Source organism: Candoia aspera, chromosome 18, assembly GCF_035149785.1.
Source record: "Candoia aspera isolate rCanAsp1 chromosome 18, rCanAsp1.hap2, whole genome shotgun sequence".
In the NCBI taxonomy this organism is placed as follows: Eukaryota; Metazoa; Chordata; class Lepidosauria; order Squamata; family Boidae; genus Candoia; species Candoia aspera.
The window spans coordinates 299,654-324,198 of NC_086170.1; the positions used below are offsets into that span (position 1 = coordinate 299,654).

The 24,545-nt window shown below is 61.4% G+C and overlaps 2 protein-coding genes across 2 annotated transcripts; one reads left to right on the forward strand and one right to left on the reverse strand.

The window, feature by feature from the left end:
• Positions 1-917: 917 nt before the first annotated feature.
• MFAP2 (microfibril associated protein 2) lies at positions 918-5,336 on the forward strand. The gene is made up of 9 exons (XM_063317610.1): positions 918-1,271; positions 2,845-2,920; positions 3,376-3,450; positions 3,610-3,642; positions 3,734-3,814; positions 3,951-3,989; positions 4,207-4,294; positions 4,639-4,712; positions 4,908-5,336. Exons 2-9 carry the CDS (start codon positions 2,884-2,886, stop codon positions 5,009-5,011), a joined length of 531 nt encoding a protein of 176 aa, XP_063173680.1. The 5' UTR covers positions 918-1,271; positions 2,845-2,883; the 3' UTR covers positions 5,012-5,336.
• A 55-nt stretch (positions 5,337-5,391) lies between these two features.
• Positions 5,392-24,054, reverse strand: CROCC (ciliary rootlet coiled-coil, rootletin). The gene is made up of 35 exons (XM_063317553.1): positions 23,718-24,054; positions 22,252-22,437; positions 21,834-21,917; positions 21,058-21,155; positions 20,719-20,884; positions 20,381-20,487; positions 19,429-19,656; positions 19,195-19,291; positions 18,900-18,992; positions 18,586-18,774; positions 17,811-18,010; positions 16,903-17,085; positions 16,473-16,617; positions 16,027-16,173; positions 15,418-15,648; positions 14,770-14,963; positions 14,245-14,372; positions 13,794-13,960; positions 13,219-13,398; positions 12,590-12,724; positions 12,131-12,274; positions 11,720-11,958; positions 11,042-11,201; positions 10,502-10,669; positions 9,955-10,318; positions 9,683-9,870; positions 9,472-9,592; positions 8,898-9,061; positions 8,366-8,581; positions 8,000-8,224; positions 7,736-7,885; positions 7,272-7,472; positions 6,845-6,976; positions 6,274-6,414; positions 5,392-6,183 (listed from the first exon to the last, which is right to left on the reverse strand). Exons 1-35 carry the CDS (start codon positions 23,850-23,852, stop codon positions 6,097-6,099), a joined length of 5,793 nt encoding a protein of 1,930 aa, XP_063173623.1. The 5' UTR covers positions 23,853-24,054; the 3' UTR covers positions 5,392-6,096.
• Positions 24,055-24,545: the final 491 nt, after the last annotated feature.

A 24,545-nucleotide genomic window follows, 5' to 3' on the forward strand; every position in this document is an offset into this window, starting at 1 on the left:
GGAACCTCAGAGACCTCTCCCCCCCCCCAAACCATGCCATCAACAGCAGAGCTGCTCTGCTGCAGAGAACAGCAGGACCCCCTTTTACCAGCCTCCTGTTTGGAAACCCCACTAGAGACCTTCAGGAGCTGGAGGTTTGCACCTCGCGTTACACTTTTTCCGTAACACCGAAAAAGCTAGCAGCGATTTTTAGTTTGACTGGATATTCAGAAGGGCATGCAACAGAATGATGATGATAACGGTAACAGCATCAGTAACGTATTAAACCAGTAACTTTGCACAAAGAAAGCCCGTGGCACACACAGAAAAATGTGCCAAGAAACTGACAGGCACCCGCCCAAAAGGTGGCATGGCGAGACCTGGCCTAAGAGGCAGAGGAGAAACAAGCTTCTTCGAGTTGCGTGGTGGGGGAGGCATTCTGCTGCCGGAACTGGGTCCTGGCAGAGGCGGCCTTCTCCCCGAGGCTGGGGAAAGCCTGGGAGAGCTGCTGTGGGCTTGAGGCGCTGGGGGGCATATGCAGGGGCTGGAGCTGCTCTCGGCCTTGAGAGGGGAACAGATGAGTGCCCAGAAATGGACCGGAAGGGCTTTCAGGGGCAGATTTGCTCCAGGCCAGCTTCCCCATAGTCGAGATCAGCCAGTAGCTCCCAGAACCGTCCGCATGCACCCGTGTCGTTCCTAATGCCAGTGGAGAAGCTGCCCAGGTGAAGAAGTGGCAGCTTGTCTGGATCTTCCACCGCGGGGCAAGCCGCAGTAAGCCCACGCCACTAGCTCTCGCTTCCAAGAGGAGAGCATCAGTGGGATCGGAAGGCACACACTCTCCCCATCTCTGATGATGGTAGACTGCCTCTAGGCCTTGAGATCAACTTCTGGCGGAGAGCCACTGCTGAAGGAGCTGGCCAGCTCCTCCTCCTCCGAAAGCCAGAGGCCAAATTGCACCAGGGAGTCCCAGCAGACAGCAGCGTGGTGGTCTCTGGGCAAATTTCCACAGTGGGCATTTGAGACAAGGGGGCCAGGTGAACTATAAAGGTGGGCCAGTCTCCCCTTCAAGCAGGTGTAAATGTGGAGTCTGTGCTGCAGCTTCAGCCAGTCTGGGAAACGGTCTGGAAAGTTTGGGTCCTGCTGCCTTGAGAGGAGTTGGCATTAGGACCCAGGAGGGAGGCTGCAGCGGTGGAGGCCCGGCTCCTTCTGCCTGCTTGGAACGCAGACGGAGGAGACCCAGGCTGGGCGAGGAGAGCGAAGTTGGCTGGGGAGGGAGACGGACCTCCAAGCGGGTGAGTGGGCAAGGAGCACGACGTGCCGCTGCTGCGTGGGGATGGGCAGAGCCGATGGGGGGTGCAACAGGGCTCCTGTCTTTGGGGTTGCCCCTCTTCTCAATTCAGGGAAACACTTGCTTTCAAGGAGAGCCCAGCAACAAAAATCTGAAAGCAAATGGATCCGTCTCCCGCCCCACTTCCAGTGCCAGGCAAAAGTTCCCAAAGGCAGGAACAAAGGTGGGGGGCAGCCCATCTGAATTCCAGTTTGGCGAGTAAGTTGGCCTTGCAGCCACCAAAGCCCCCTCCCCCCCACCCCGTTTCCTGACGTCTGGACTTTGGTCTGGGCTTTCTCCAGAATGGGACTTTTTGAGAGCCCTGACAGACGTGAGTGTCCGTGGGTGGGGGTTACTTCATGCCCACGAATTTTACCATTCAATCCTTGTGGCCAGGAAAGAGGTTCCCTTTTGTTCTCCTTGTGCAAAGGGGAGGGGGCAGGATGGGGAGGGGGAGTTGCGGAGGGCCGCCGGCCATTCTTGGCTTTGCAGGAGCTGGCTGATTGCTCCCAGATGTGCCTTGCTGCAGCATTGCAGCATCTGGTTTCTCTAAAGCATGAACCTCCTGCATGGGGGGCGGGGGTACCGAGCCCCTTCCCCCTCATCAGCCTGGCCTGGCATCTTTGTGGCCAAGCACAAGGGAAGCAAAGGGGGGCTCAGCTCCAGGACTGACCTTCTGGGCCTCTGGCGCAGCCTGGCCCTGTCTCTGCCCGTAAGCAGAGAGCTACCCCCAGCAGGAGGTCTCCAAGCCTACCTGTCCTGGAAAGGGAAGCTGAGCCAAACTGGGCTGCTCTTGGTTGCTTCCTCAGCTCTGAAAGCTTCACAGGCAGGCCTTGCCTTTAGCATCTCTTTCTCCTCTGCACAGGAGAGAACGGGCTGGTGCGCACAGCAAAAGATTCCTGCTGGGGTGGGGAACTTTCCTCAAGTACCAAGCAGGATCTGCTCCAGGGTCTATTTTAATCTTTGCAGTGAGAAGCAGGCGTGTCACTTGGCCTGGAGCGGTTCTGACCAAAGCAGGCTGTTGGTCTGGATGCGGAAAAGGGATACCCTCCGCTTCTTCCACTCGCCACTCCTGTAGGGCTGGGCGTGGAGAAACCCAAGCAGTTAGAAAAAAGAGATCTGAAAGAGATGCTCTGGGTCCCCGGAGATCAGGCAGAAGCAGTACCGTTGGTGTCCTCGAGCCTGCCGGGCCCACCCTTCCTCGGACAGACTGGGAAAGGTGGACGGGCTTCGGCGGCTCACAAACACCCGTGAAGATGCAGCAATAGGGAGAGCTCCCCAGCATCCCTTGCTGAGAGAATCTGGCCTGTGCTGGTGACGAGGTCCTTAGTGGCTACCCATACGGTTGGCTGCAGGCCCAACTTCAAGGGTCCTCTGAACCAGCCTTGCTGGAGAGGCCACACAAATCCCTCCCTGCTGGGACTGATACCTTGGGGGTCACGCCAGCACTGCTTGTGTCAACAGCAAATTGGGTGTGTGGCAGTTCTGCCCTCCAGTCCAAGCAAGCCCAGAGCTAATGAGCATCCTGTGTCTTTCAGCTCACTCTGACTCAGCTGCCTCCAGAGGCCCCAACAAGCATGAGGACTCTGGGCCTCCTCCTCCTCTGCATGCCAGGTGAGGAGCAAACTGCTCCACGTTCATCTCCCTCCTCCTGGGGCCACGTGTCCAGAGCACCCTGCGAAACCTGCTTGCATGGAGGGATCCAGGCCTCCCACCACCACACACACACCATGGCTTGAACAAGCCCTGGGGAGTAGGTGGCCAGCAGGCTCCTTCACCCTCACAGGGTGATCCGCCCGCAGATGGGGATGCCCAGCTTTTGCCCGTGTCACTTACACAAGAAGCCTCACGTGCCCAGGTAGTTTGGCCAGTAGCTGTGAAAGAGGAAAGCCCGCCTGCACCCAGCTCAAGTCGCAGTGCTGGGAAGGCCCCCCTCTCCAGGGCGGATGTGGCAGCTTTGGCCTATACCGATGGGTGGTGGGAGGGAGGGATCATCCTGGTATCCTAACCTGGGTGGCTGGCTGTGGAGTCACCCTGGAAAAAAACAGCCTCAGTTCTCCTCTCTGCAGCACTTCTGGCTCAGGGACAGTATGACCTCGACGACTCTGCCTACCCTGACCCCCCATATGCCCCTTATGAAATTGGTGAGTACCAGCAAGGGATGGGGGGGTCCTCACTGCCGTCCAGGCCCCTGTCCGGCTTGCAAAGGCTGATCCTGACCGGAGGGCGGACAATCTCCTGTGCTGTTCTAATCCACTCACGTTCAGTCACATTACGCACTTTTGCCTCTTCCTCGTTTTCAGAAAGCCAAGATTACTACGATTACGCCGGGAACGGTGAGCCTGCCCCGAAAGCCAAACCCCACAGGCCCCTCTGGCTTCGGGAACGGGTCAGCTAAAGCAGGACACCCCTCCTCTTCCCCTGCAGATCTCTCCCCCCAAACCCCAGAGGAGCAGTTCCAGTCCCAGCAGCAGAATCCGCAGGAGGTCATCCCCGCCCCAACCCCGGGTGAGCACACCTGCTGGGGTCTCGGAGAACCCCTCCCTGCCAAGTGACGACTTCTTGGCTTTGCCCGGCCCCCCAGCCCCAGCCCCCCCAGGCTAACCATTACTCACACCTTCCTCCTATCTCGGCTTTTCCCTAGACGCTTCCGAGACAGAACCCACCGAACCAGGGCCCCTTGGTAAGAGGTCACCAGCTCTGAAATTGGTCACTCCTTGTGATGTCTGCAATGGACAATTCAATTTCTCAGTGAGGCTGAAATGCCTCCAATGCCCCTCTGCCCCTGAGAGCTGCATCGGGCGCTCTGGCCTGCTGGGCTGGGGGCCCATCCAAAGCACGCCAAACGCTCTGGACTGAATGTAGCAGCCCCCCGTCTCCATCTTGTTCTTGGTCTCCAGATTGCCAGGAGGAGCAGTACCCCTGCACCAGGCTGTACTCCATCTACAAGCCTTGCAAGCAGTGTTTGAACGAGATCTGCTTCTACAGGTGAGGGGCCGCGATCATTCCAGGCAGCGGCTTCCCTCGTGCCTGGACCGAAACCCACAAGGGAGTATCCCTCTTCGCGCCTCCCCCACGCCAGGCTAGGCTCCTTATCCAGCTTGTGAAGCCAAGATCTTCTTGCAGCTTTGCGTGCTGCAATCAGCCCGTGGGAAAGTCCTACTGAAGGCCTTGCAGGGGTGAGGGAAGGGAGACTGCCTGCTACTCCGGGAGTCTCGGTGTGGGGTGGGCGGGGAACCCATTTGAATTCAGCTTCCAGGCTTCCAACAGCCATTCGAGAGGCGCGGGAATGTACACAAAGGAACACGTCCTCTTGCCCTTTCTCTCTTCAGTCTCCGTAGGGTTTACGTGATCAATAAGGAAATCTGCGTTCGCACCATCTGTGCTCATGAAGAACTCCTAAGAGGTATGCACAAAGGGCCTTTGCACTCCAAATGGGGGTGGGGGGGATGAGGATTATAGGAGAGCTGCCGGCCACTAGCTGGAAAGGCTGTTTAGGGCCCCCCCCTTCCTCACAGGAGTTGGAACAGCTCTGCCTAAAACCTGTGGGGGGGGGGATGTGGGACTCTGCTCCTGATGGTGGCTTGCCTTCTGCCCCCAGCTGACCTGTGTCGCGACAGATTCTCCAAGTGCGGTGTCATGGCGACCAGCGGCCTTTGCCAGACCATGGCCGCCTCTTGTGCCAGGAGTTGTGGCGGCTGCTGAGCAGAGAGGGGGTCACGGCAGTGAGGGAGGTGCTTCAGTCCACGGACGCCCCCTGTTCGTGCCCAGAGGAGCAGCACCGGCGCCCTGGCAGCAGCCCTTCTCTGCCCCGCCCACAGCCGTGCTGCACAGCAGGGTGCTTGTTCTATGCATGACCGACCTTCTTACAGGCAGCCCAGCCCAGCGGTCTCCAGACCTGTCCCTCCAGGACGCAGCTGCCGGGCGCGTTCACTCTCTTGCAATTACAACCTGGTTCTTGTAGGAACCATTCTCTTTCCCGACTTTTCTACAAAATGGTTTAAAAATAAATAGACCAAACACGTTACAACTTGTTCCGTGAGAGAATGTTTCCAACAGAAGAGGGCACTACAGGAACCCCCCCCCCCGCCACCTCCATGCATTTTCATGGCCCTTCCAAATAGAAAGGAGGGACGGGGGGACCAAGGGGGTGCCAACCAAGTCTTTTATTACAAACTATTCCCCTGCTGTGCAACGAGAACCAGGAACAAAGTCCGTAACAATTCCACGGATACAAAAATGCCTACTGTCCTTGACTGGCTGCTACATAAAGAGCCAAAACAGACAAAAATACATACCTGATTAGCATCTACAGTTAGGTTAAAAGGCCTTGGTCACGATGGGCGAGAACCCCAAATACCCTTTGGCCCATCCTGGCATACAAGACGCTGTTCTGGGCAATGGTGGGGCCCACCTTACCCTCTCGAGCCAGAGAGTGGCCCAGCCCCAGCTCAGGTGCCCCCTTTCCCCGCAAGAGAAGAAATGATGCCTTCCGGCAGACAAGGGGCCCCTCGGGCACCAGGCTGGCTCAGAGGGCTACCTATTCCCCCCACCCCCCATGCTTCGGTGGCATTTATGGGGGATGAATTTTCCTTCTGATCCAGCTTGGATCCAAGACGTAAGGAAGCTGCTCAAACAATGGTCACCTTCTTGGATAGAGTAAGGCAACGGTCTGGACTACCTTACTGTGCTCAAGTCCAGCCCTGCGGTACTGGGGTTCAGTGGGCCGTTGCCCCTTCAGGGACCCAGGGGCTCGCTTTCTCCGTGCATTTGCGTGGCGGCCGCAACAGCTAGCGCCCGGAAAAGAGAGAGGAAGCAGGGAAGTGGGGCTGCCCCTTCTGGACGCCCTGCTGCAGCTGCTCCTTCAGAGTCGAGATCTGTGGGGGAAAGGCCCCTTCACTGCGCTACCCAGGCAATGGGGGGCAAGGAGGGGAACCGCAACCTGGCCAGACGGCAGGGGAATTCACCTGTTCTTCCAACCCGCTGGCTCGATGGCAGTGAGAACCACTCAGGCACTCCGTCTCCCGCTGACCCTCCTGCCACTGGGGGGCAGACCCTTTGCAAAGAGGCTTCTTCCCCTGGGCCCGTTCCAGCTCTGCCACCTGTGCCTGAGCCAGGTGAGAGGATGCCAGCATCAGAGCCTGTCTGGCTCCCTCAAGGAAACGCAGGACCAGCCCCTTCCCACGGGCCCTTTGGGGCAAGGAGTGGCGCAACAATCCAGCGCCCGCTTTCACTGTCAAGCTCCTGCTCCTTCTGCTGGGCTGGCGGTCGCGGGCCAGGTCTGATCTCTTGCAAGCCCGTGGGACTGCCGCTCAAGACTCCTCCAAGGGGCCAGGAGTGGGGGGCCCCTCTCTGCTATCAACAGGCAAGCAGGCCCCTTTCCTTCCATTTGTCAGCCTTGCCCAGAAAGCTGGCGGGGGCTGGCAGACACACAACCTCCCCAAGCCAGAGAGGAGGCAGGCACAGGCTAGGATCCGTTCGGCAGGCAGTGGCAGAGGTTACTTCACTGGGCTGCTGCCGTGCCTTCCAAGGGGTTACCTCAAGCCGACAGATCTGCTGTTGGGCTTCCATCAGCTCCTGCTCCGCACCAGCGAGGGACCGATCCAGGCGCCCCTTTTCCACAGACAGTCGCACTGAGTCCTCTTGGGTCTTGAGCTTCTCACGCTCCACCTGTCAAACCCACCAATTTTTTTTGGCTGCTGCAGAAGGGGCCCCGCCACTCCCTCCTGTCCCACATGCAGCAAAAGAGAATTGGCAGAAAAACTCTGCACGGGCTCAGGGCCAACCACCACCCGGCAAGAGTAACTCCGTTAACAAGCTCCAGCGGGGGAGCAGAGGCCCGCGTGTCCAATTCACCCACTCTATTCCAGAAAACACGAGCGGCCATTTAAGAGCGTGACCTTGGTCCCCCCAAGCCTTCTCGAGGCCTCTCCTCCCTCGCTCCCCGCAAAGCCGCACAGCCCACCTTCTCAAGGGTCCTCCGCAGGGCACCCTTCTCCTTCTCCAGGCGCAGGGAGAGGCGCTCAGCTTCCCGCTTCTCGCTCTCCAGCTGGGCCAGTGCCCCCTGCAGACTGCCCAGGCGCTCCTGGAGCAGGCACCGGTCCTCTTGCACCTTCTGGAGGTCCCGCAGGGAAGCCGCCTCCCCCTCCTGGCGCTGGCGCAGCAGCTGTGCACAGGGGGAAGAGGGCACGTGAGAGCGGGCTTCTGGGGTTTCTGGCAGCAGCCTCTAGCCTCGCCCTGGCCAGCTGCCCTCAGGAGCAGAACCATCACTTCAGGAGTGCCGGAGAGCGCTCTGTGCCCCGCCCAAGCCTTACAGCTCTCGCCTCACAGGCCAGCCCCTTCTGCCATAAGCAACCAGGGACAACCTTCCCCCAATTTCAGTGCGTGGTGAGCGAACCGGTGGCGTCTCTGCAGGCTCAAGCCACTCACTTCTTCTTGCTGCCTCCCCAGCCCCTCGAGTGCCTCCTTCTGCAGCTGCAGCTCGGCCCGCTGCCCCTTCAGGACCTGTAGGCACTCCGAAAGCGCGCCATTCTGCTTCTTCACATCCACAAGGGCCTGTCGGGCCGCATCCAGCCGCTCCTGAAGCGGGAGGAAGGTGGATGTGGGTCCCCTCTCTCTGGAGCCCAACGGGCAGCTCTGGTGGAAGAAGGCTCCGTCGGCGGGGCCCTAGCCCTCCCCGCAGGACGCACCCACCTGCAGGATCCTCTGCTCACACGAACTGGCCACCAGGGCCTTTTGCAGCTGCAGCACCTTCTCCTGGGCTGAGGTGGCGCCACTCTGGCTCTCCGACAGGGCGGCCGTCAGCCCCTGCGCCTTCTCCCTCAGCGAGCTCTCGGAATCAGCCGTCCTGGCCAGCAAGAGGTTGAGTTGGTCCATGGAGTGCTGCAACGCACTGGCTTTCACCTCGCTCTCGGCCACCTGGGACGTAGCGGGAGCAGGCACGGGTAAGGCAGGCAGACGGGAATAAAAGCCTCCACTCCAGGCTTTGCCCTCAAGGGTGCAGGAGTGGACGACAGGGCCTGGCGGTCCTGGGGCCCTGCAGTTGCACGGAGAGCCCACCTGCCTCTGCAGAAGGCTGGTGCGCTCCTGAAGCAGCTGCAGCTCGGCCTCCCGGTCACTCAGCACCACCTTGGCCCGCTGCAGCTCCCCCTCCAGTGACCGCCGTAGGAGCTCCAGCTTGGTGCTGCGGCTCTCCGAAGCCCCCAGGGCGTCCCTCAGGCGTCGTCTGTCCGCCTCCAGCTTGGCCTCGTTGGCTTTCACCTTACCAACTTTCTCCTGGAACGAGCAAAAGGGTGGAAAGGGCGATCCCAACTGCCTCCGGCTCAGCAGGGATGGGCCAAGCTGGCCCAAAGATGGCCAGTCGGGAGAGAGCCGAGCCCCGCTGCCACCCCGGCCTGCCTCATGGCGGCCGGTTCTTGCCTCCCGGAGGGGGAGCTGGGACAGGGAAGCTCTCCTGGGACTCAACAGAGAGACAGCAGATGGGAGCAGCACTTCTCCCCCCCGTCTTTCCCGAGGGGGAGAGCAGGACAGAAGGATCCCTGCAGAAACGTGCCCCTCCAAGGCTGCCTCCATAGCTCCCCTGCACACCCACCTGCACGGCCTTCCGCTCGCTCTCAGCCGCCTGCAGGTCGTGCTCCAGGGTGGCCAGCTTGTCTGCCTGGGCCTTGCGCTCCCGCTCGCTCCAGCGCAGGGTCTCCTCCCGGAGCATCAGGGCCGCCTGAGCCCCCGTCAGCTTTCCGTCCACGCTGCGCCTCTCTGCAGAAGGAGCGCCGTGCGTGTTCAGGAACAGGACAGGCAGCTCACGCAAGTGGTGGGCTGAGCCCATTTCTCAAGGGCACAAACTGAAAGGTGCCCCCTCAGATGCCAAGATGCCACCTTCGCTGAACAGATGGGCACCAGGTTGCCACAGCTGCCAGATCTGGTAGGCAGGGCTAAAGGCATGGTACTTTTTAGCAACCAGTTTTACAGAAACTGACGCATATTTACTTGGGAGGAGGTGCTTTGCTTGTTCCCCCTTTCTTTCTGGATTAGGGTTACATACAGCGAGAAAAACCATCCCCATGAGAAGCGAAGCATGAAAGGAAGCCTTCCTTTAGGGTTAGGGCTCTGCCTTTAGGAACGCAGCCGCTTATTTAAGGGGAAGCGGGAAGCGGGAAGAGGGCTACCTTCCTCACGCTCAGCCACCTGCTTCTGCAGCTGCTGCACCCGGCCGCTGGCCAGGTCGCGCTGAGACTCCATCTCGGCCAGCTGACTGTTCAGGGCGCCCAGCTGGGAGCGAGCTTCGTCCTGGATCCCGAAAGACGGAGGCCAGATTCAGGGGAGGGGCATCGGCCGCCACGGCGGGCCAAGCGCGCCTTCCCCGGTCTCTCCCCCTACCCGCTCCTGCTGCGCCTCCCTCAGCTCCTCCAGGAAATCTCGCAGCACGCTCCGGACCAACTCCGGGTCGATGTCCGCCACAAGCTGCTCGCCCTGGCTGGGGGACGGGGGGCGCTCCGGCGAGAGCGGGAGGGGGCCTCCATCCAATGAGGCGGAGCTCCTGGCAGGCCCCTCAGCGGCTGAGGTGCCTGCGGAGAGACAGAAGAACGCACCTGATGCTTGCCCAGCACCGGAGCCCAGAGGGCCCTTCCTCAGGCTTCCGAGAGACCCACCTTGGGCAGGGGAGAAGAGCCTCTTCGGGGCGCCGCCATGAGCCCGGCCCCTGCGGCCAACACCCAGGGTGCGCCGGAGGGCCGAGTGGAGGCTGCCCAGCTTGTGCTCCGCCTCTCGCCTCAGCCCCTCTACGCGGGCCAGCTCCGCCTCCAGGCCCTGGGCGCGCCCCTCCACCGCACTCAGCCGCAGGCCCAGCTCTGCCCCCTCCACCCGCGCCTCCTCCAGCTTGATCTCCAGGTTGTGGGCGTCGTCCAGCAGCTTCTTCTCCTTGGCCCGGGCTTCCTCCAGGCTCCCCAGCAGCCCCTTTTCCCTGAGCCGGGACTCGTGCTCCAGGTCCAGGACCTTCCGGTGCAGGTTGTGGAGCTGGAAGGAGAGAGGGGTCTGGAGGAGGCGGCGGGGCCCAAAGCCCGGCCTTCCCGACCGGATCTGGACAGGGACGCTTTAAATGCGCGAGAGCTGCGCTACCACGCTACCAGAGCCACGGCCGCTACTTCCCGGCTGCACTAGGTGTGCGGAAGAGCGGCCCCGGCTCAGAGCCTGCCCCACCTCCTTCCGGGCTGACTCCCGTCCGGCCTCACTCTCCACGATCCGTTGCTTGAGGCCGAAGGATTCCCGCCGGCTCTCCTCCTCCCGCTGCTCATCGAGAGCAACCCAGGCCTGGAGCTCGGCCACCTCCTTGCTCTTCTTGCTGTTTTCACTGTCGAGCATCTTGACCTGAGAGCAAGGCAGAGCCAGAGGAAAAGGCCTGGGAAGGCGGGCAGGGCAGGAGGGAGAGCAAGGGCTCCGAAGGCATTTCGCCAGGAGCAGAGCGGCTCACCCAGCTCGCTGCCTGGTTCAAGGCTACCACGGCCCCCCAGCAGATGGGGAGGCAGAGCAGGAAAGAAGAAAATAGCTACAGGAGTGGGAGAAGGAAGCGCCCACCCAGAACGACAAGGAAGGAGGAGGCGCAGCCCTGCCAGAGCTGGGAAATCCCTCCTTCCCTCCCGGAACTGCTCTGTTCTGGGGAGAACCGGGACTTCTGCCAGCCACCGCTGATTCTTGCCTGGTCTGCCTGGCCAGGCCACCCCCCCCATTTGCGTCCCATACCTGTCTCCGCAGCTCCTGCAGCTCCCTACGGGCCTCCAGCCGCGACTGCTCCACCGCCTGGAGGCTGCCACGCACATCCACGGCCTCCTTGCTGGCAGCCGCTTGGGCCTCCTCCAAGATCAAAATCCTCTGGTCCTTCTCCTCAGTTGCGCGCTTCAAACTGGAGACAGGCAGAAAGGGGAGCCGTCTTTCTCCAGTGGGGGTCCGTGAGCCCATCCCATTCCAAAGGGGCAAAGCTCAGCAGTGACTCCAGACCAGGCCAGAGTGCCGTAAAACTGCTGGAGGTTTTGGAAGCATGGGAAGAAGTCTATGGTCCCTGGAGGCACGTTCCCTGGCCAGGCCAAAACGCCGTGAAGCTGCTCCATCGCTGGGCTGTGAGATGAACGGTGCAGCCGGAGTGACGGGAAAACGGAGCAGAACAGCGGTCGAGGGAGCACACAGCCTAGGCTCGTCAGCTTCCCCTCTGCTGACGACACAGGCAGGAACCACTCGCTGGGGACGGCCCCCGACCTGTTCTGCACCTCCACAGCAAAAGCAGCAGTTCTCTCTGGGACGGGCCTGCAGGACTTTGACCCCCTCAACAGCCCTCCCTCCGCTCGGCTTCCTTCTGGCTGGAAGCCCCATCAGCTGCAGGGCTCCTCCTTACGAAGGGGTTAGCGGGAGCGGCTCAGGGCCTACCTGATGCGCTCACTCTCAGCCCGCTTCAGGGCAAGACGCAGCTCCGTGCTGGACCTCTGCAAGGCCTCCTTCTCCTTGCCCTCGTCGGCCAGGCCGCGGCGCAGCTCTGCCACCTCCTTGTGCTGGAGATCACGGGCCCCCTGGGCCTCACGCGCCTTGCGCTGGGCCTCCAGCAGCTCCCGTCGAACCAGCTCCCGGGCGTCCTCCAGCAGCCGTAGCCGTGTCTTTAGCTCCTCCACCTGGATGGTTGGATTCCCTTTCCGTTTCGGCAGCCGCAGGACACAAGATCTGTGGGGCTCCGTCCCGCCGAAGGGCTGCAGCCGAGCCTCCCGGAACGCAGCCCTCCCTCTGCGGCGCCCAGGCACCCTCCCCGCTGATTCAGCTCGCCCTCCGGCCACCAAGGCCCCTCACCTCACAGAGGGCAGACTCGCGCTGCTTTGCCAGGTCCCCGGCCTGCTCCTGCAGTGCTGTCGCCTCTCGTTTGTGCCCTGCAACGGCATCTTCCAACTGAGAACGCAGATTTCGCAGCTCCGAATTCAAAGTGCCGACGGTGCTCTGGTGAAACACAGACAAGCCGCCAACCCTTCCACACCTGCCTGGAAATGCCCCAACCACAGAGAACTAGCGCTTGGGAGAAGGAGAGAGGCCAGGCAACCCCCTGCTGTGGCTAAACTCCACGCCCCCTTAATCCGGTTGGTTCACATGCCAGGCATTCCGCTCCTGATGATGCCCACCAGTTGCCCAGAGTGGTCCTGGGGGAGAAAGCCGGGGGAGACGCCTGCAACTGGCCTGAGCAGCTCATCCCGTCTGCAGAGAAGAGCTCTGCTCTGCCCCAGGTCCCCTCCCCACTGAGCCCACAGGTCCTCCTACCCGCTCCTGCTCCTGGTGGTTGCGGCTCTCGCGCTTCTGCCTTTCCAGCTCCACGGTGGCACTGGCCAAGCTCTGCTGGGCAGTCAGGAGCTTCTCCAGGAGGACCGCCTTCTCCGAGTCTTTTACAGAGAGCGCCTGGGCAAGAGGTGGGAACGGTCACCCAACGAGCTCCTCTGGCTCCCCGGGCTGCTGGCTGGCCAAAGGGCTGCCGTGACGGAAGATGACCCCCCGATCCAGCCCCTTGGGTGGAGGAGGAGCTTCTGCCAGAGGACCAGCCCGAGGCTTCCTGTGACGCTCACAACGGGCCGGATTCATGCCCCTCATGGGACTTTTTGCGGGTCAGGCAAAGCGTGCTTCTAGGCCCCACCAAGAGAACCCATCTCTATTGTTCTGATGGACTCTCGCCACAGTGGCAGCGAGATAATCCGCTGCTGGTCGTTCCAAAGCACAGGATGGCATTGCTCTCATTGCTCCCCCACCCCCTCCAGTAGCAGATGATTTTGCTGCCCCAGAAAGCACTCCCGTCTGCGACCACATGGCAACCAATTTGCAGGGGGGACGGCCCCCTGGCCCTGCCTCCCCTCCATTTCCCCCATAGCCTGTGCTCCCCACGCAAATCCTCTTCTCACCTGCTGCTTCTCGCTCTCGGCTAGCAGCAGGCCTTCCTCCCGCTCACGGTGCAGAGCCAGGACCTCGGCGCTCAGCTCCTCCTTCTCGGCCTCGTACTGGGCCAGCAGCTCCTCCCGTTCTTGCGTCAGGCGGTGCGGCAGCTGCTTCCGCTCAGCTTCCAGCTCCTGCCGCAGCACCTCCTGTCCAGACAACAGAGATCTGGGGGGCGGGGAGGCTGGCCAGGAGGTTCCCCCTGACCGCCTAGGGACATCTGGACGTCCAGCACGTCCAAAGCCTGGCCACGGAGCCCCAGCTTCTCACTGCGGCTTCAGTGATCTCGCCCCGTGCAGACAGGCCAGAGGAAACCAGGAGGCCGCAGGTTCAGGAGAGCGTTTTCAAACAAGCACGCAAATATGTCATGGGGCCCGTTGCTGCTGCTGTGAGTTCTGGGTCAGGTTTCCCCCCCCCCCGAAAGGCAGCTGCTGGGGAGGAGCAGCAGGGGGGCGCTCCGGAAGGTGCCTTCTCCTGAGGGGCTTTGCTGGCACCCTCTGCAAGCAGCGCCGCCCCACGGACAAGACCTCGGGCGCCATCCTACCTTCTCCTGCTGTAGACGCTCGGCCTCCTCCCAGGCTGTCTGCACGCTCCTCTGGGCGGCCTGGGCCTCCTGCTCCGCCAGGGCGCAGTTCTGGGCCACGAGCTCCTTGTCCCTCTCCAGACGGCCCACCTCCATCTCCATCTGCTTACGGAGGTTTGCAAGCTCCACTGGAGGGGCAGGATGGACAGGTGGAGGGGGCTTCAGAGAACAGGCGCCTATCTGCCCGAGGGTCCAGGGCCACGACTTTGTGCAAAGGCAAAGGGGAGATCCTGGGCCACGTGCAGGTACCCAGGCACCTAGGGAGCATGCCTTCCCTGGGCACAGCCCCTCCCCATGGCTGGACGAAGAGCAGGTGGTTCCCTGAGTGGGTCCACACCCTACCGAAAGGCCCCTCCTCCCTCTCCCCGACAGCACTGGGGAGAAGCACGAGCCCCTGCCCCATCTCCCATACCTTGCAAAGCTTCCTTGGCCAGAAGCGTGCTCTGGCTGCCGGCTTCCAGCTGCTCCCTCCGGGAGTCTAGGTGAGCCAGATGCTGCTGGGTCTCGAAGAGCGTGGTCTCCAAAGAGTCCTTTCCAGACCTGGCCAGCAGAAGAATTGCCCGAAATCAGGCTGGCTGGGGTGTTACGCTGAGCCTCTCGTCCACTTTTCGGTCAGGCCTCCCAGCTGTGGTTTGAGTGCTCAGCTTCTCCCCACGCCACTCATTTGCCCGGGAGTCCCACGGGACCGGGCACCGATGACAACAGAACCCGCTAGGCCGCAGGTCCCTTCCACAGGACAGAAAAAGCTTCTGGCAGATGTGCAACTGAGGGACCCGATTCTGGCAACCGCCCCTCGAGAAAGGAGAGGGGAGAAAAGGACCTGTGCTGGGCCTCTCCTGCTCTGAAGGCGGGAGCTGCCGCGCCACAAAGCGCTTGCAAACATCGGCACCTCGATTACCGCCTCGAGAGCCGCCCCGTTCCTCCAGCCGCCACCCACCTGAGGCCAGCCAGCTCCTCCGCCAGGCTGCGGTTCTCCCGCTCCAAGGCCGCAACCTGCACCAGCAGGCTAGCGTTCTCCCGCATCAGCGCCTCCTTCTCCTGGGCCACCCGGAGCACAGACTCGTTCTGGCGGCCCAGCTCCTGGCGCGCCTGGCCCAGCTCCTCGCTGGCTGCGGTCCTTTGGCGGGAGAGCTGAGAAAGGGGCGAGAAAGGCAGCCAGGCAGTTGCCGAGGCCCTGCCGAGTCAGTCCCAGCCCTTCAGAGTGAGCGGACGAGGCGTCCCATCAGCAAGACAATGACGGCCTGCGCCACGGGGCAGACCATGGAGGACTAGGATTGGGGAACCAAGCGAGCACCCAGGGCCAAAGGGAGCGTGGCTGTTACAAACACCGCTTGGGGCAGAGCCGTCACGCAACTCGGGTCCAGCCAGACTCCCCCACAGCAGCTCAGACCCCGCACGGAACGCTTGCTGGATTCAGCAGGCCCCGCCAGGTGTCAATCACAAGCAGCCGAAGCCTGCAAGGCTCGCTGGCGGACCCCGCGCCCTGCCCGCAGAGCGGCCTAGCCTGCGATGAAGCCGCGCTGGGCAGAGCAGGATCCCGCTGAGCAAGAGGAGCCTGGCCCGGGCCCCCAAAGCCGTCCTTCACCTGACCCAGCTGCTCCCAGAGCCGCCCCTTCTCCTCCTGCAGGGCCAGCCGCTCCTGCTCCAGGGCCTCCCGGCTCTGCTCTGCCGCCCGCAGGGAGCGGCCCAGCCCTCGGCGCTCTGCATCCAGTTCCAGCTTCTCCTGCGACAAGCGGACCAGGTCCTCCCGGGCGCCAGCCTTCTCCAGCTCCGCCTCCTGCTTCTTGCTCAGGAGAGAGGCCTTCTCCTCCTCCAGCTGTCCAAAGCAGATGCCCAGGAACGTGGTGAGGGACAGCGGGTGCGGCTTCCCCCTCCTCCAGCGTGCTCCAGAGCAAGGCCCTGGCCGGGCGCAGCCACCCCCCCGTCCCCCATCAAGGGTGCCAAGCAAGGAGCAGCCCCCGCAAGCCGGGGCGACCCTTGCACTGGGAAGCGTCTACGGGCGCCTCGGCATTTCTGGAAGGCTGGCAAAAGCAGCGGTCCCCAGCCTCTGCATTCTGTGCCACGAGTGCCCTCGGGCTTTCCAGAGAAACCAGGGCGGGGGTGCAAGACAGGCAAAGGAGCACCGGGCGTCCCTGCGCAAGCATTCTGGGCGCAGGGCAATCGCCCACACTACCGTCGCCACTCCGACCCTTACCTGGACAAGAACCTGGTTCAGCTCCATCTTGTCTTGTGCCAACCCCTCGCTGAGGGCACTCATTTTGGCAAGGGAGTCACGCATTGAAGCCTCCTCAGCCTTCAGCCGGTTCAGAGCCACTTCCAGCTCAGCCCGGCTCACCTCGTTCTGGACAGAAGCAAGAGGGCCACGGTGGTGGAGGACAGCCCAGGAGAGCCTGGGTTAGGGTCTAGAGCTGGGGGCCTTTCCAACGGGAGCACGGGCGGCCTCCGCCAGCTTTGGGAGCAGGAGCTGCTTGCAAACGGCCCTCCGGGCCTGGCCAAGATGGGCCCTCGGGGCAGTGGGAAAAGCACCCTGCCCAGCTGTCTCTCCCTCAGAATCCTCTGGTTGCTGACCCTGCCCCGGCCTTGAGGCCAGGAGGGCCTCGCGGGAGAAATGCTCTGCGTGATCTCCGTGGGGCGCCTTGCCTTGGCGAGCGCTTCAGCTCCTCTGGCCTTCTCGTCTTCCAGCACCTCCTTCTCCAGAGTTACTTTGCTGAGAGTTTCCTTCGTCAGCACCAGCTTGTTCTTCAGACTGGACTTGGTGGCCTCCAGCTGCTCCAGCTGCTCACGGCTGTCAGCAGGGCAAAGGAAGGGGGGCCATGAGGGCTTTTTGGAGACCACGGGAGGGCATGGCTGGACATGCTCTGCCCCGAAACAGCCACAGCCAGGATGAGCCCAACAGAGGGCAGGCCAGAGCCCGTGGCCTTCGGTGGACCTCTTCCCCAAACCGGGGACTTGTTGGCACAACGCTCCGGGCTTCCTCTGTGGTCTCCCTGCTTAACCACAGATGCTGAGACCTGGACGAGGACTCCCCCCCTGCCTTCGAACAGGGGCCCCCAGCCCTGTGCCCACCCACCTCCGCTCAACTTCCTCCCAGGCTCGCGCCTGATCCTTCAGGAGGTCCTCTTTCTCCTCCTCCAGGGCGTCGTGCCGGTGCCGGAGGTCACTGCTGGTGAGCTGCAGTTTCTCCTTCTCCAGACGTGCCTCTTCCAGCTCCTGCTGTGCAGCCCGGAGGCCCTTCTCCAAGGACAGCTTCTCGCTGGGAGGAGAGAGAGCCACGGCCATGCGGGCCCAGCAGGGAAGAGGTCATGGGACCTGCTCTGTTGCCCAGGCAGCTCCAGCCTTCCCCGGGCTCACCCTGGCAGTCCCTCAAACGCAGAGGAAGAGCAGGCAGGGGCCAATGGTGGCCAGTCTGGGCCAGAGAGAGCCACCCTGATGCCTCACAGAGAGCACGGGGGGGACTTGGGCCACAAAAGCCTCTGCAACCAAAAGTATGCTTTTCACGAAGAGGTTGGCGGGTGCAACGCAACTTGTATCCACTTACTAGCTACCAACATTGCAAAAACACTCCTTCTTGGAATAAAGCAAACAGCTTTATCCAGAACCACCTGAGAGCAAACTGTAGCATTTGGGCAGCACTTCCAAAAAAGGATCCTGAAATAATCTTCCCAAACTGAACTTGCAGTGCAGTGTCACCGCAAAAAAGTGGAAGTTCAGGGAAGAAAAAAAAGCGGGATTAGCTACCCCACTTTTCCTCCGTGAGTCTCCAGTCCTTATTCCTCCGCATACCCAGCAAAGCACAAATGCCGAGCAGACTACCCCCCCGAAACACAAGCGCCAGCCCAGCCAAGGCGTCCCACAGCTCACCCAGAGAGGCAGAGCGGGCCTCCTCCCACCCCCAGGAGAGCTCTTCTGCTCCCAGCAAATGCTCCCAGCTTAGAAAGCCCGCTCTGTGGCCCTGCAAGTCCAGACTCCTCTTCTTACCGGCCCAGCAGCTCTATCGTTGACTGGAAACGGCTGGCGTCCTGGCCTGCATCCTCCTTGACCTGAGCCAGACTCTCCACCTCGTTTCGCAGCTGCAGGACTATCTGCTCCAGAGACCGTCGCTCACTGTTGCTCTCGGCCAGCTGTCTCTTCAGGGAAAACACCAGGTCCTGAGCGGCCTCGTATTTTCCCCGGAGTTCCTGGGTGCAAAACGAACCAGGTCACACCCTGGGACAGGCTAAGGGGAAACGCTCTCCCCACCCCCCAACTTGCACACTCAGTGCCAAGGAAAGTAGACTTGAGCAAGCAACACAAATACAGCAAAATCAATCTCCGCTAAACACGCTGTCCCAAGGGTCTGCGGAATAGTCCAGAGCAAGATTCCTTTTCCTCTTTGGGCGTTCTTTTTCAAAGCCTTCACATCCCCTTGGCTAAGGGGTTAGCCAAAAAAATAAAGGCTAAGGTGGCCAGAAGGCCCGGTCTGGGGGAAGCAGAAGACCCGGGATTTATGATGCAAAAAGGGAAACGTGCATGCGATGGCAAAGGGCCATTTTCCCACCCCCGACCTGGTCTTCTGCCACCCAGAGTGCCTCTGCAGCAGGCGGAGGTGGCCTTCCAAGGCAGTCAGCAGAGGACGCGCAGTACCACCGTCAGCCTCCCCCCTCAAGCATCCCACCGAGAAGGGAGCAGGATGCCCTCCCTGCCGTTACCCACCCGGCATTTCCCCTCTGCTCCAACCCTCCTGCATGCCAGGAGACCACCACCTCTCCCTCACCTGCAGCTGCAGCTGGCGCTTCTGTAGGGCAGACTGCACCGCAGCCAGGGCGGGGGCTGCCAAGCCAGGGGAGAGGCTGTGTCGGGGAGAGGACAAGCCCCACACGCCGGTGCATTCGCTGCCTGAAATGTCAGCAGTTTCGTCAGGGCCCGGGAGGGGACCAGCGCCATCTGTGTCCAAGATCACTGCCTGCGAGATGGGCCAGACCAAACTACCTGTCGGAACACACGAAAGCCTCCCGCTTGCCCGCCAGCTGCAAAGACCAGACACGCGCACAATCTGCCTCCTAGAGGCCTCGGGTTGCCCAGCGGTACCTGGGCGAGATCCCGCAGCCCCCGCTGCAGCTTCTCAGCTTCCGTCCGCAGCGCTTCCACCTCCGCGGCCTGTTCATGCGCACGGGAGGCTTCCTGCAGCCACAAAGGCAGGGTCAGTCCAGCAGGTGGGGGAGGTGGGGCCAGAGGGCAGGACCGGGCGGAAGCTACGGCCGGAAGCCTCCAGTTCAGCTCCAGGGATCCCGCCTCCTCCTCCTCCCCCAGCAGCCCAAGTAGCTCTCTGAGTCCCACAGCCGGGACTGCTTCTCGCAGTGTCAGCCCCGCTCCCGCTTCTCACCAAGGTCTCCAGCTTGTGGGTCAACACTTCAATTGTCCTGCCCTTCTCCAGGTTCTGTCCTTTCAGGCGTTCCAGACCTGAAAGAGCTTCACTGAGCCTGAAGCCGGAGGAAAGTGGCCAGTCGGTCTCACGGTGTCTTTGGCAGCCGCAACTCCGGGCCCAGCTCTCCGGCCCCGAAGCGCAGAGCTACTGCTGGAGCCATTCCCCAGCCAGGGCGCTCTCCCCCGAGCCCACCTGCCGCTCAGGTCTGCCTTCTCTGCGTCACACCGGACCTGCAGCTGGATCACGTCCCGGACCTTGTCCTTCAGCTGCTCCTCCAGCTGAGCCGACAAGAGGGCCTGCTTCTCCGCGGCTGCACTGGCACCACTTTCCGACAGGCGAAGGCGGCTGCTCAGGCTCAGGCAGGCGGCGTGCACCGTGCGGCTCGACCGGGACAGCTCGCCGCTCAGCTCCGAGAGGTCCCTGAGGAAGGAAGCAGAACCCTCGGCGTTGCAAACATGTAAGAAGAGCCCCGGGTCAGAGCCTTCCCCAGAGGCCACCCTTCTACGACCCTTCATTGCTTCAAGCGCTTTGCAATTCCAGGCATGCACAAGTGAAGTGGGGCCTTTGGAGCAGGGAACGAAGCTGAGCAGCCTGACGACCTCGCTGGCATTGGAAAAATGAAAAAAAATAACTCCCTTGCAGACGCAGGCCCAGATGTACAGTACAATCCTCACTGGGCTGAAGCAGTCTAGGAAGTACAACAAAGAACGCAGAACTTCACCTACACGAACCAGTCTTCCCGGGGCACCGGACACAATCTGCACACGTGCTTGACTGGGAAAACGCTTTAGGCCGCGTAAGTGGGTTGCCATTCAAAACATTAGACAGGATCCAGAAGGCTCTTGCCTCACCAATCCCAGCCTAAAACTCACATGCTGTCCTAACTTAGAGCAAAACACCACAGCGAGACGAGTAAGTCTCTGGCGTTCACTGAACGCTCAAGAAATAAGAATGCTGCCAAACCGAAAGAGTGTGAGAAACACAGACAGATAAACCCAAAATTGATCTGCTCTGAGCTTCTCTAAAGGACAGTTCAAAGCCTGTAAACTACACATGCGCTTTTCCTCCTGGATAGGAGCCCCCTCCTGCTCACCATTGGTACTCACAATACATGTGTGTCCGACACCTTAGTCCCAGCACTAACCTTTCTGTCGTGGTCTTCGCTTCGCTGAAGTGCCTCCTGAGGCCGACCACCTGTCGCCAGAGGGTGAGCAGCCGGCCGTGTTCGCTGCTGAAGTAAGCATTGAACGACTGAGGAGAGAGAAGGGAAAAGAACGGCTCCTGCTGACCTCTGCGGTGACCTTCGATTGCTGCCTTCAGCCACAGAGGAGGAGCTGCAGGCCGCTGGCCACGCAGGCAGCTCTCGGTACATTTGCTTGCCCCAAGACCCCTACTCGGCCAGGTTTTGGGCTGGCTGTGCAGTCTGAAATGAATCCTCCCCACGGGAAGTGAGGCCCCCAGTTAGGGTCTCCAGGCCCAAACCTCTTCCTCTCGCCCCCATTCTGCCTCCCGCTGCTGCAGCTCCTCTCGGGCTTTGGTCCAGTCCACCGTCAGCTTTCGGATGTCCTCGCTAAGGGCCTGGTTGGCCACGTTGGCTTGGTTCAGCTGTTCCCTCAGCATGGCATTGACCTGGGCCAAACTGGCGCTCCTGGAGAGGAGAGGCAGGGCCATTATGCCCTTGCCCAGCAGGCCAAGGAAAGGTTCTACCCACTCCTGGGTGTGCTAAAGGCAGCCCAAGGCAAAGCCGACACGCTGGGGGGGGCACGCTGGTGAAGCAACTGGGAGGAGACCGGCAGCTTCAGCTTCTCTTCCTCCGCTTACCTCTGCTGCTCTTCCTCTAGACGGATCAGAGCGTTTTCCAGGTCGTTGCTGTGATCTTCGTCGTGACACAGAAGCGGCTCAGCCATGTCTAAGTGGCCCTGGGGGTGGGGGGGGGGCAGCAACAGAGCACAAAAGGAAGAACAGAGTCTTGACACATCTGTCAGGGCTCAGCTGAGGCTGCTCTGAGCAGGAGGAAGCCAGCTTTTCCAAACGTCTGCTTGATCCCGGCCTCCTCCTTGCCCAGAGTACTGGCATCAGCAGCCTGTGCTTGTTCTGAGCCTCTGGCTCTTCTCCTACCCCTGACCGGGCTGCTTATTAGCTCTGGAAAAATCCTGAAGTCCCCTCACCCTGATACCACTCCCTGGGGGAAACGGCTTCTGGACGCCACAGATCCAAACAGGACAGAGGCGCTTTCCTTCTGCCGAGGAACAGCAGTGGGGGCACTGCACACCTGAGAGCGGTGAGCTCTCAGGACTGTCAAGTTCTCTCTCGAGGCATGAGACTGCGTCTGCCTTGAGAGCTTAGTTGGCTAAGGGGTTCATCAGCTGCAAGGCAAAGAAAACAGGCCAGTGCTGGTAGCGACTGCAGAGACTGTGAGAAAAGCATCCTGGGAGAGAAAGGGAGAGAGGGAGGGGGGCTGCCCCCACAGTTCACACAGCCCCGAAATCCACCGGGGCCTCTGTGCAAAGATCAGTAGCAGCTCCAGCCAAACTGGAGAGGCCAGGAGGCCTAGCAGGCTCACCTCGGCCTGCTAGAGGGGAGAAAGCCCTCACCACAAGCTGCTGCTGCTGCTCCAGCTCCGTGGATTTCTCCAGCAGCTGCTGCTCTTGCTCCCCACACTTCTTCTTATACTGCAGAACCTGGAGAGAAAGAAGAACGCTGCGCGAAGCAGACACAACTGCGGCCCGGCCGACAGGCCACTGGCCCAAAAAAGCCATCTCTTCGGCCAAGCAAACAGCAGGCAGATTCCAAGCACCATTGACCCGGACTGAAACCAGCTAAAAATTCCCAGCAGCACAAGCCGGGGGAAAAGCCTCACAGACCAGTTGAACGGCTAGCCCAACATGCTGGCATCACGAGCCAGGCCCAGGCCAGGACTGGGAGGAGGGAGGGACCCGCCTTGCAGTCAAAAGAGCCAAAGCACCGCCCTGGAGCAGCTCCAGGCTCACGGGAGACTTTCCCCGCCCAACCCACCTTGGCCTGCAGCTTCTGCACCAGCTGCGCCTGCCGCTGCTGCCCCTCCTGGTAGGCCTGGAGTTTGCGCTTGTAGCACGCCTGGTCCTCTTCTAGCCGCCGACGCAGCTCAATGTTCTGCTTGGCCAAGCTCTTGTTCTCCAGGGGCTCTCGCTCTCCGGTCTCCAGGCGCAGCGCATCCTCCAGCTGAGAGAGAACATCGATTCCGTGGATTCCTATACTGCCTCTACTCTGTTCAGCTGAACCCGGCACACATCAGTTTTCCCCACAGCAACTGCCACCCTGTGAGGCGAGTTGGGCTGAGAGAGGAACCAGCCCAGGGAGGACTGGAACTCATTCTCCACCCTTTCTCACAGGGAGCAAGGGGGCGCTCGGCTGCTTTTCCCAAAGAGCTCGCTTCCCTTCAGTGGAACCGCCCCATCCCTCCCACTGTGGCTCCGCTCTCACCACCCGCTTAGCTGTGTGTGGGTGGCGAACCCACCCCTTTTGTCCAAACCACAGCTCAACCCAGAAAACAAGCAAAGTGTCAGGTCTAAATGCTGCTGCTATGAACTGACCCTCCCTGCGCGCTCCTCTCCAAGCTTCTAGCAAAGGGACCAAAAATAGGCCAGCAGGGAAGCGCGTCAAAGGCACGGCTGCCAGGACAACCGGCAGATTATGCGGAGGGCAGACAGGACGGCCTTCCAGAGCCAGAAGCCCCAGCCGTGTCCCCCAGCCCACCCAAACCCCTAGGCACAGCTCTCGTGAAGGGTTTGCCCCCAGGTGCCTCTGGCTCTCTGTGGCAGTCACACACACCCCGAGCAGGGAGATCAGGCAGAGGGTCACTGCGTGCTGCCGTAACATTCCTGAACCCCCTTAACTCTCAGATGGTCGTTGCTACCCGTTTAAGAAAATAATAAATGAGCACCACCTGTTGGTTTTGTAAAACTACACTTTTTTCAAAATCAGTGTTTTCAATTCCTTCAGCGTACTCCCTTAAAATCCACCAGCGAATCCACCCCATCTAAACACAGCTTTCTGATCAAAAAGAGAAAACCAAGCCCGCAACTTCATTAAAATCCCTGAAACAGCCTAACCAGTTCTGACCAACTAAGTAGACCAAAAACAAACAAATAAACCGTTTTCCTCTCTTCTGTGATAGCTGTTCTGTTTTCAATCGCTTTGCTTGCTCAACCCCAGAAAAAGCTTAAGCCTAAAGCTCCTTCACAAGTTTCCCAGGCAGCCCAGATCCCCAAGCAAAGAAAAAGGCGTTTGAATCCCTAAAGAGAAAAAGAACGGGGTGTGCGTGTGTAAAGAGAAAGGAGTGCGGCCGAGAAAAGCCCCCTTTACCTGGCCTGCAGCTCCCTGCGCTCAATTTACGAACCGGCAGCTACCGGAAGCCCCTCGGGCAGCGACTTTTGGGTGAAAGTTAAACCCTAACCCTAACGCTCACGGCTGGCTGCCCCGCCCCCCCGCGCCGCCCCTACCCGCTCGCTGAGCGCGTGGTACTTGATGGCCAGCTCATCGCGCTCCGCCCGGCTCTGGGCTAGCAGGTCCTCCACGCGGGACAGCTCCTGCTGCAAGAGGCGGTTCTCCTCCTGGAGAGAGAGCAGCGACGACATCCTGCCGGCAGACGCGGGCAGCCGTGACCCCTGGAGACCTCCGCCGCCGGCGCCCCGAGCCTGGCCACGGCGAGGTCGCGACCACAACTCCCAGCAGCCCTTGCGGCCTGCCAAGGCGAGGCGAGGCGTCCGGGGAGACCCGCGCTCCGGCTCGATTCAACGCCGGAGCCGAGAAACGGGCAACAGCCGACCGCACCCGAAGGCCGCCAGCGCAGGGGTAGCGCTCCCCTCCCACCCGCGGCGGCCCCTTCTGCGAGAAAACCGCCGCCGCCGCCCCACCCGCCCGGAAGGGACTGCGCGGAAGGGGGGGAGAGCGAGGGGCCGCGGAGGCTTGCCTCGACGCCGGGCAGTCCGAGGCGCCTTTCGGCCGCCTCACGCAACTCGGCAAGGCGCACCAGCGCCGCCCCCAGGGCTCGGGCCGGCGGGAAGGCCCACCGAGGCGTCTCTGGCGACGCCCCACCTCACCTCAGTCGCGGCCTCCAGCGCCGGCTGGGGGGGCACCTCCGGAGCGCGCACGGGCCGGCCTCAGAGCGGGAGGGCGCCTGCGAGGAAGGGGCGTGAGGGGGGCCTCCCGGGGATCCTCCCGCCACAACTCTGGAGGAGGAGGAGCCGCCGCCAGTTGCTATGGCGCCGAGGCCAGGCGGCGCGCGCACGTTTTTGGACCCACCTCCCCTTCTGGCTACGGAGGCCGCC

Coding starts and splice junctions, on each gene's coding strand:
- MFAP2 (XM_063317610.1), top strand. CDS start 2,884: ATGAGGACTCTGGGCCTCCTCCTCCTCTGCATGCCAG. Junction 3,451..3,609: donor ATATGCCCCTTATGAAATTG/GTGAGTACCAGC, acceptor CCTCGTTTTCAG/AAAGCCAAGATTACTACGAT. Junction 3,990..4,206: donor CACCGAACCAGGGCCCCTTG/GTAAGAGGTCAC, acceptor CTTGGTCTCCAG/ATTGCCAGGAGGAGCAGTAC.
- CROCC (XM_063317553.1), bottom strand. CDS start 23,852: ATGTCGTCGCTGCTCTCTCTCCAGGAGGAGAACCGCCTCTTGCAGCAG. Junction 11,959..12,130: donor GCGAGTCTGCCCTCTGTGAG/GTGAGGGGCCTT, acceptor CCAACCATCCAG/GTGGAGGAGCTAAAGACACG. Junction 8,582..8,897: donor GCGAGCGGAAGGCCGTGCAG/GTGGGTGTGCAG, acceptor TGCTCGTTCCAG/GAGAAAGTTGGTAAGGTGAA.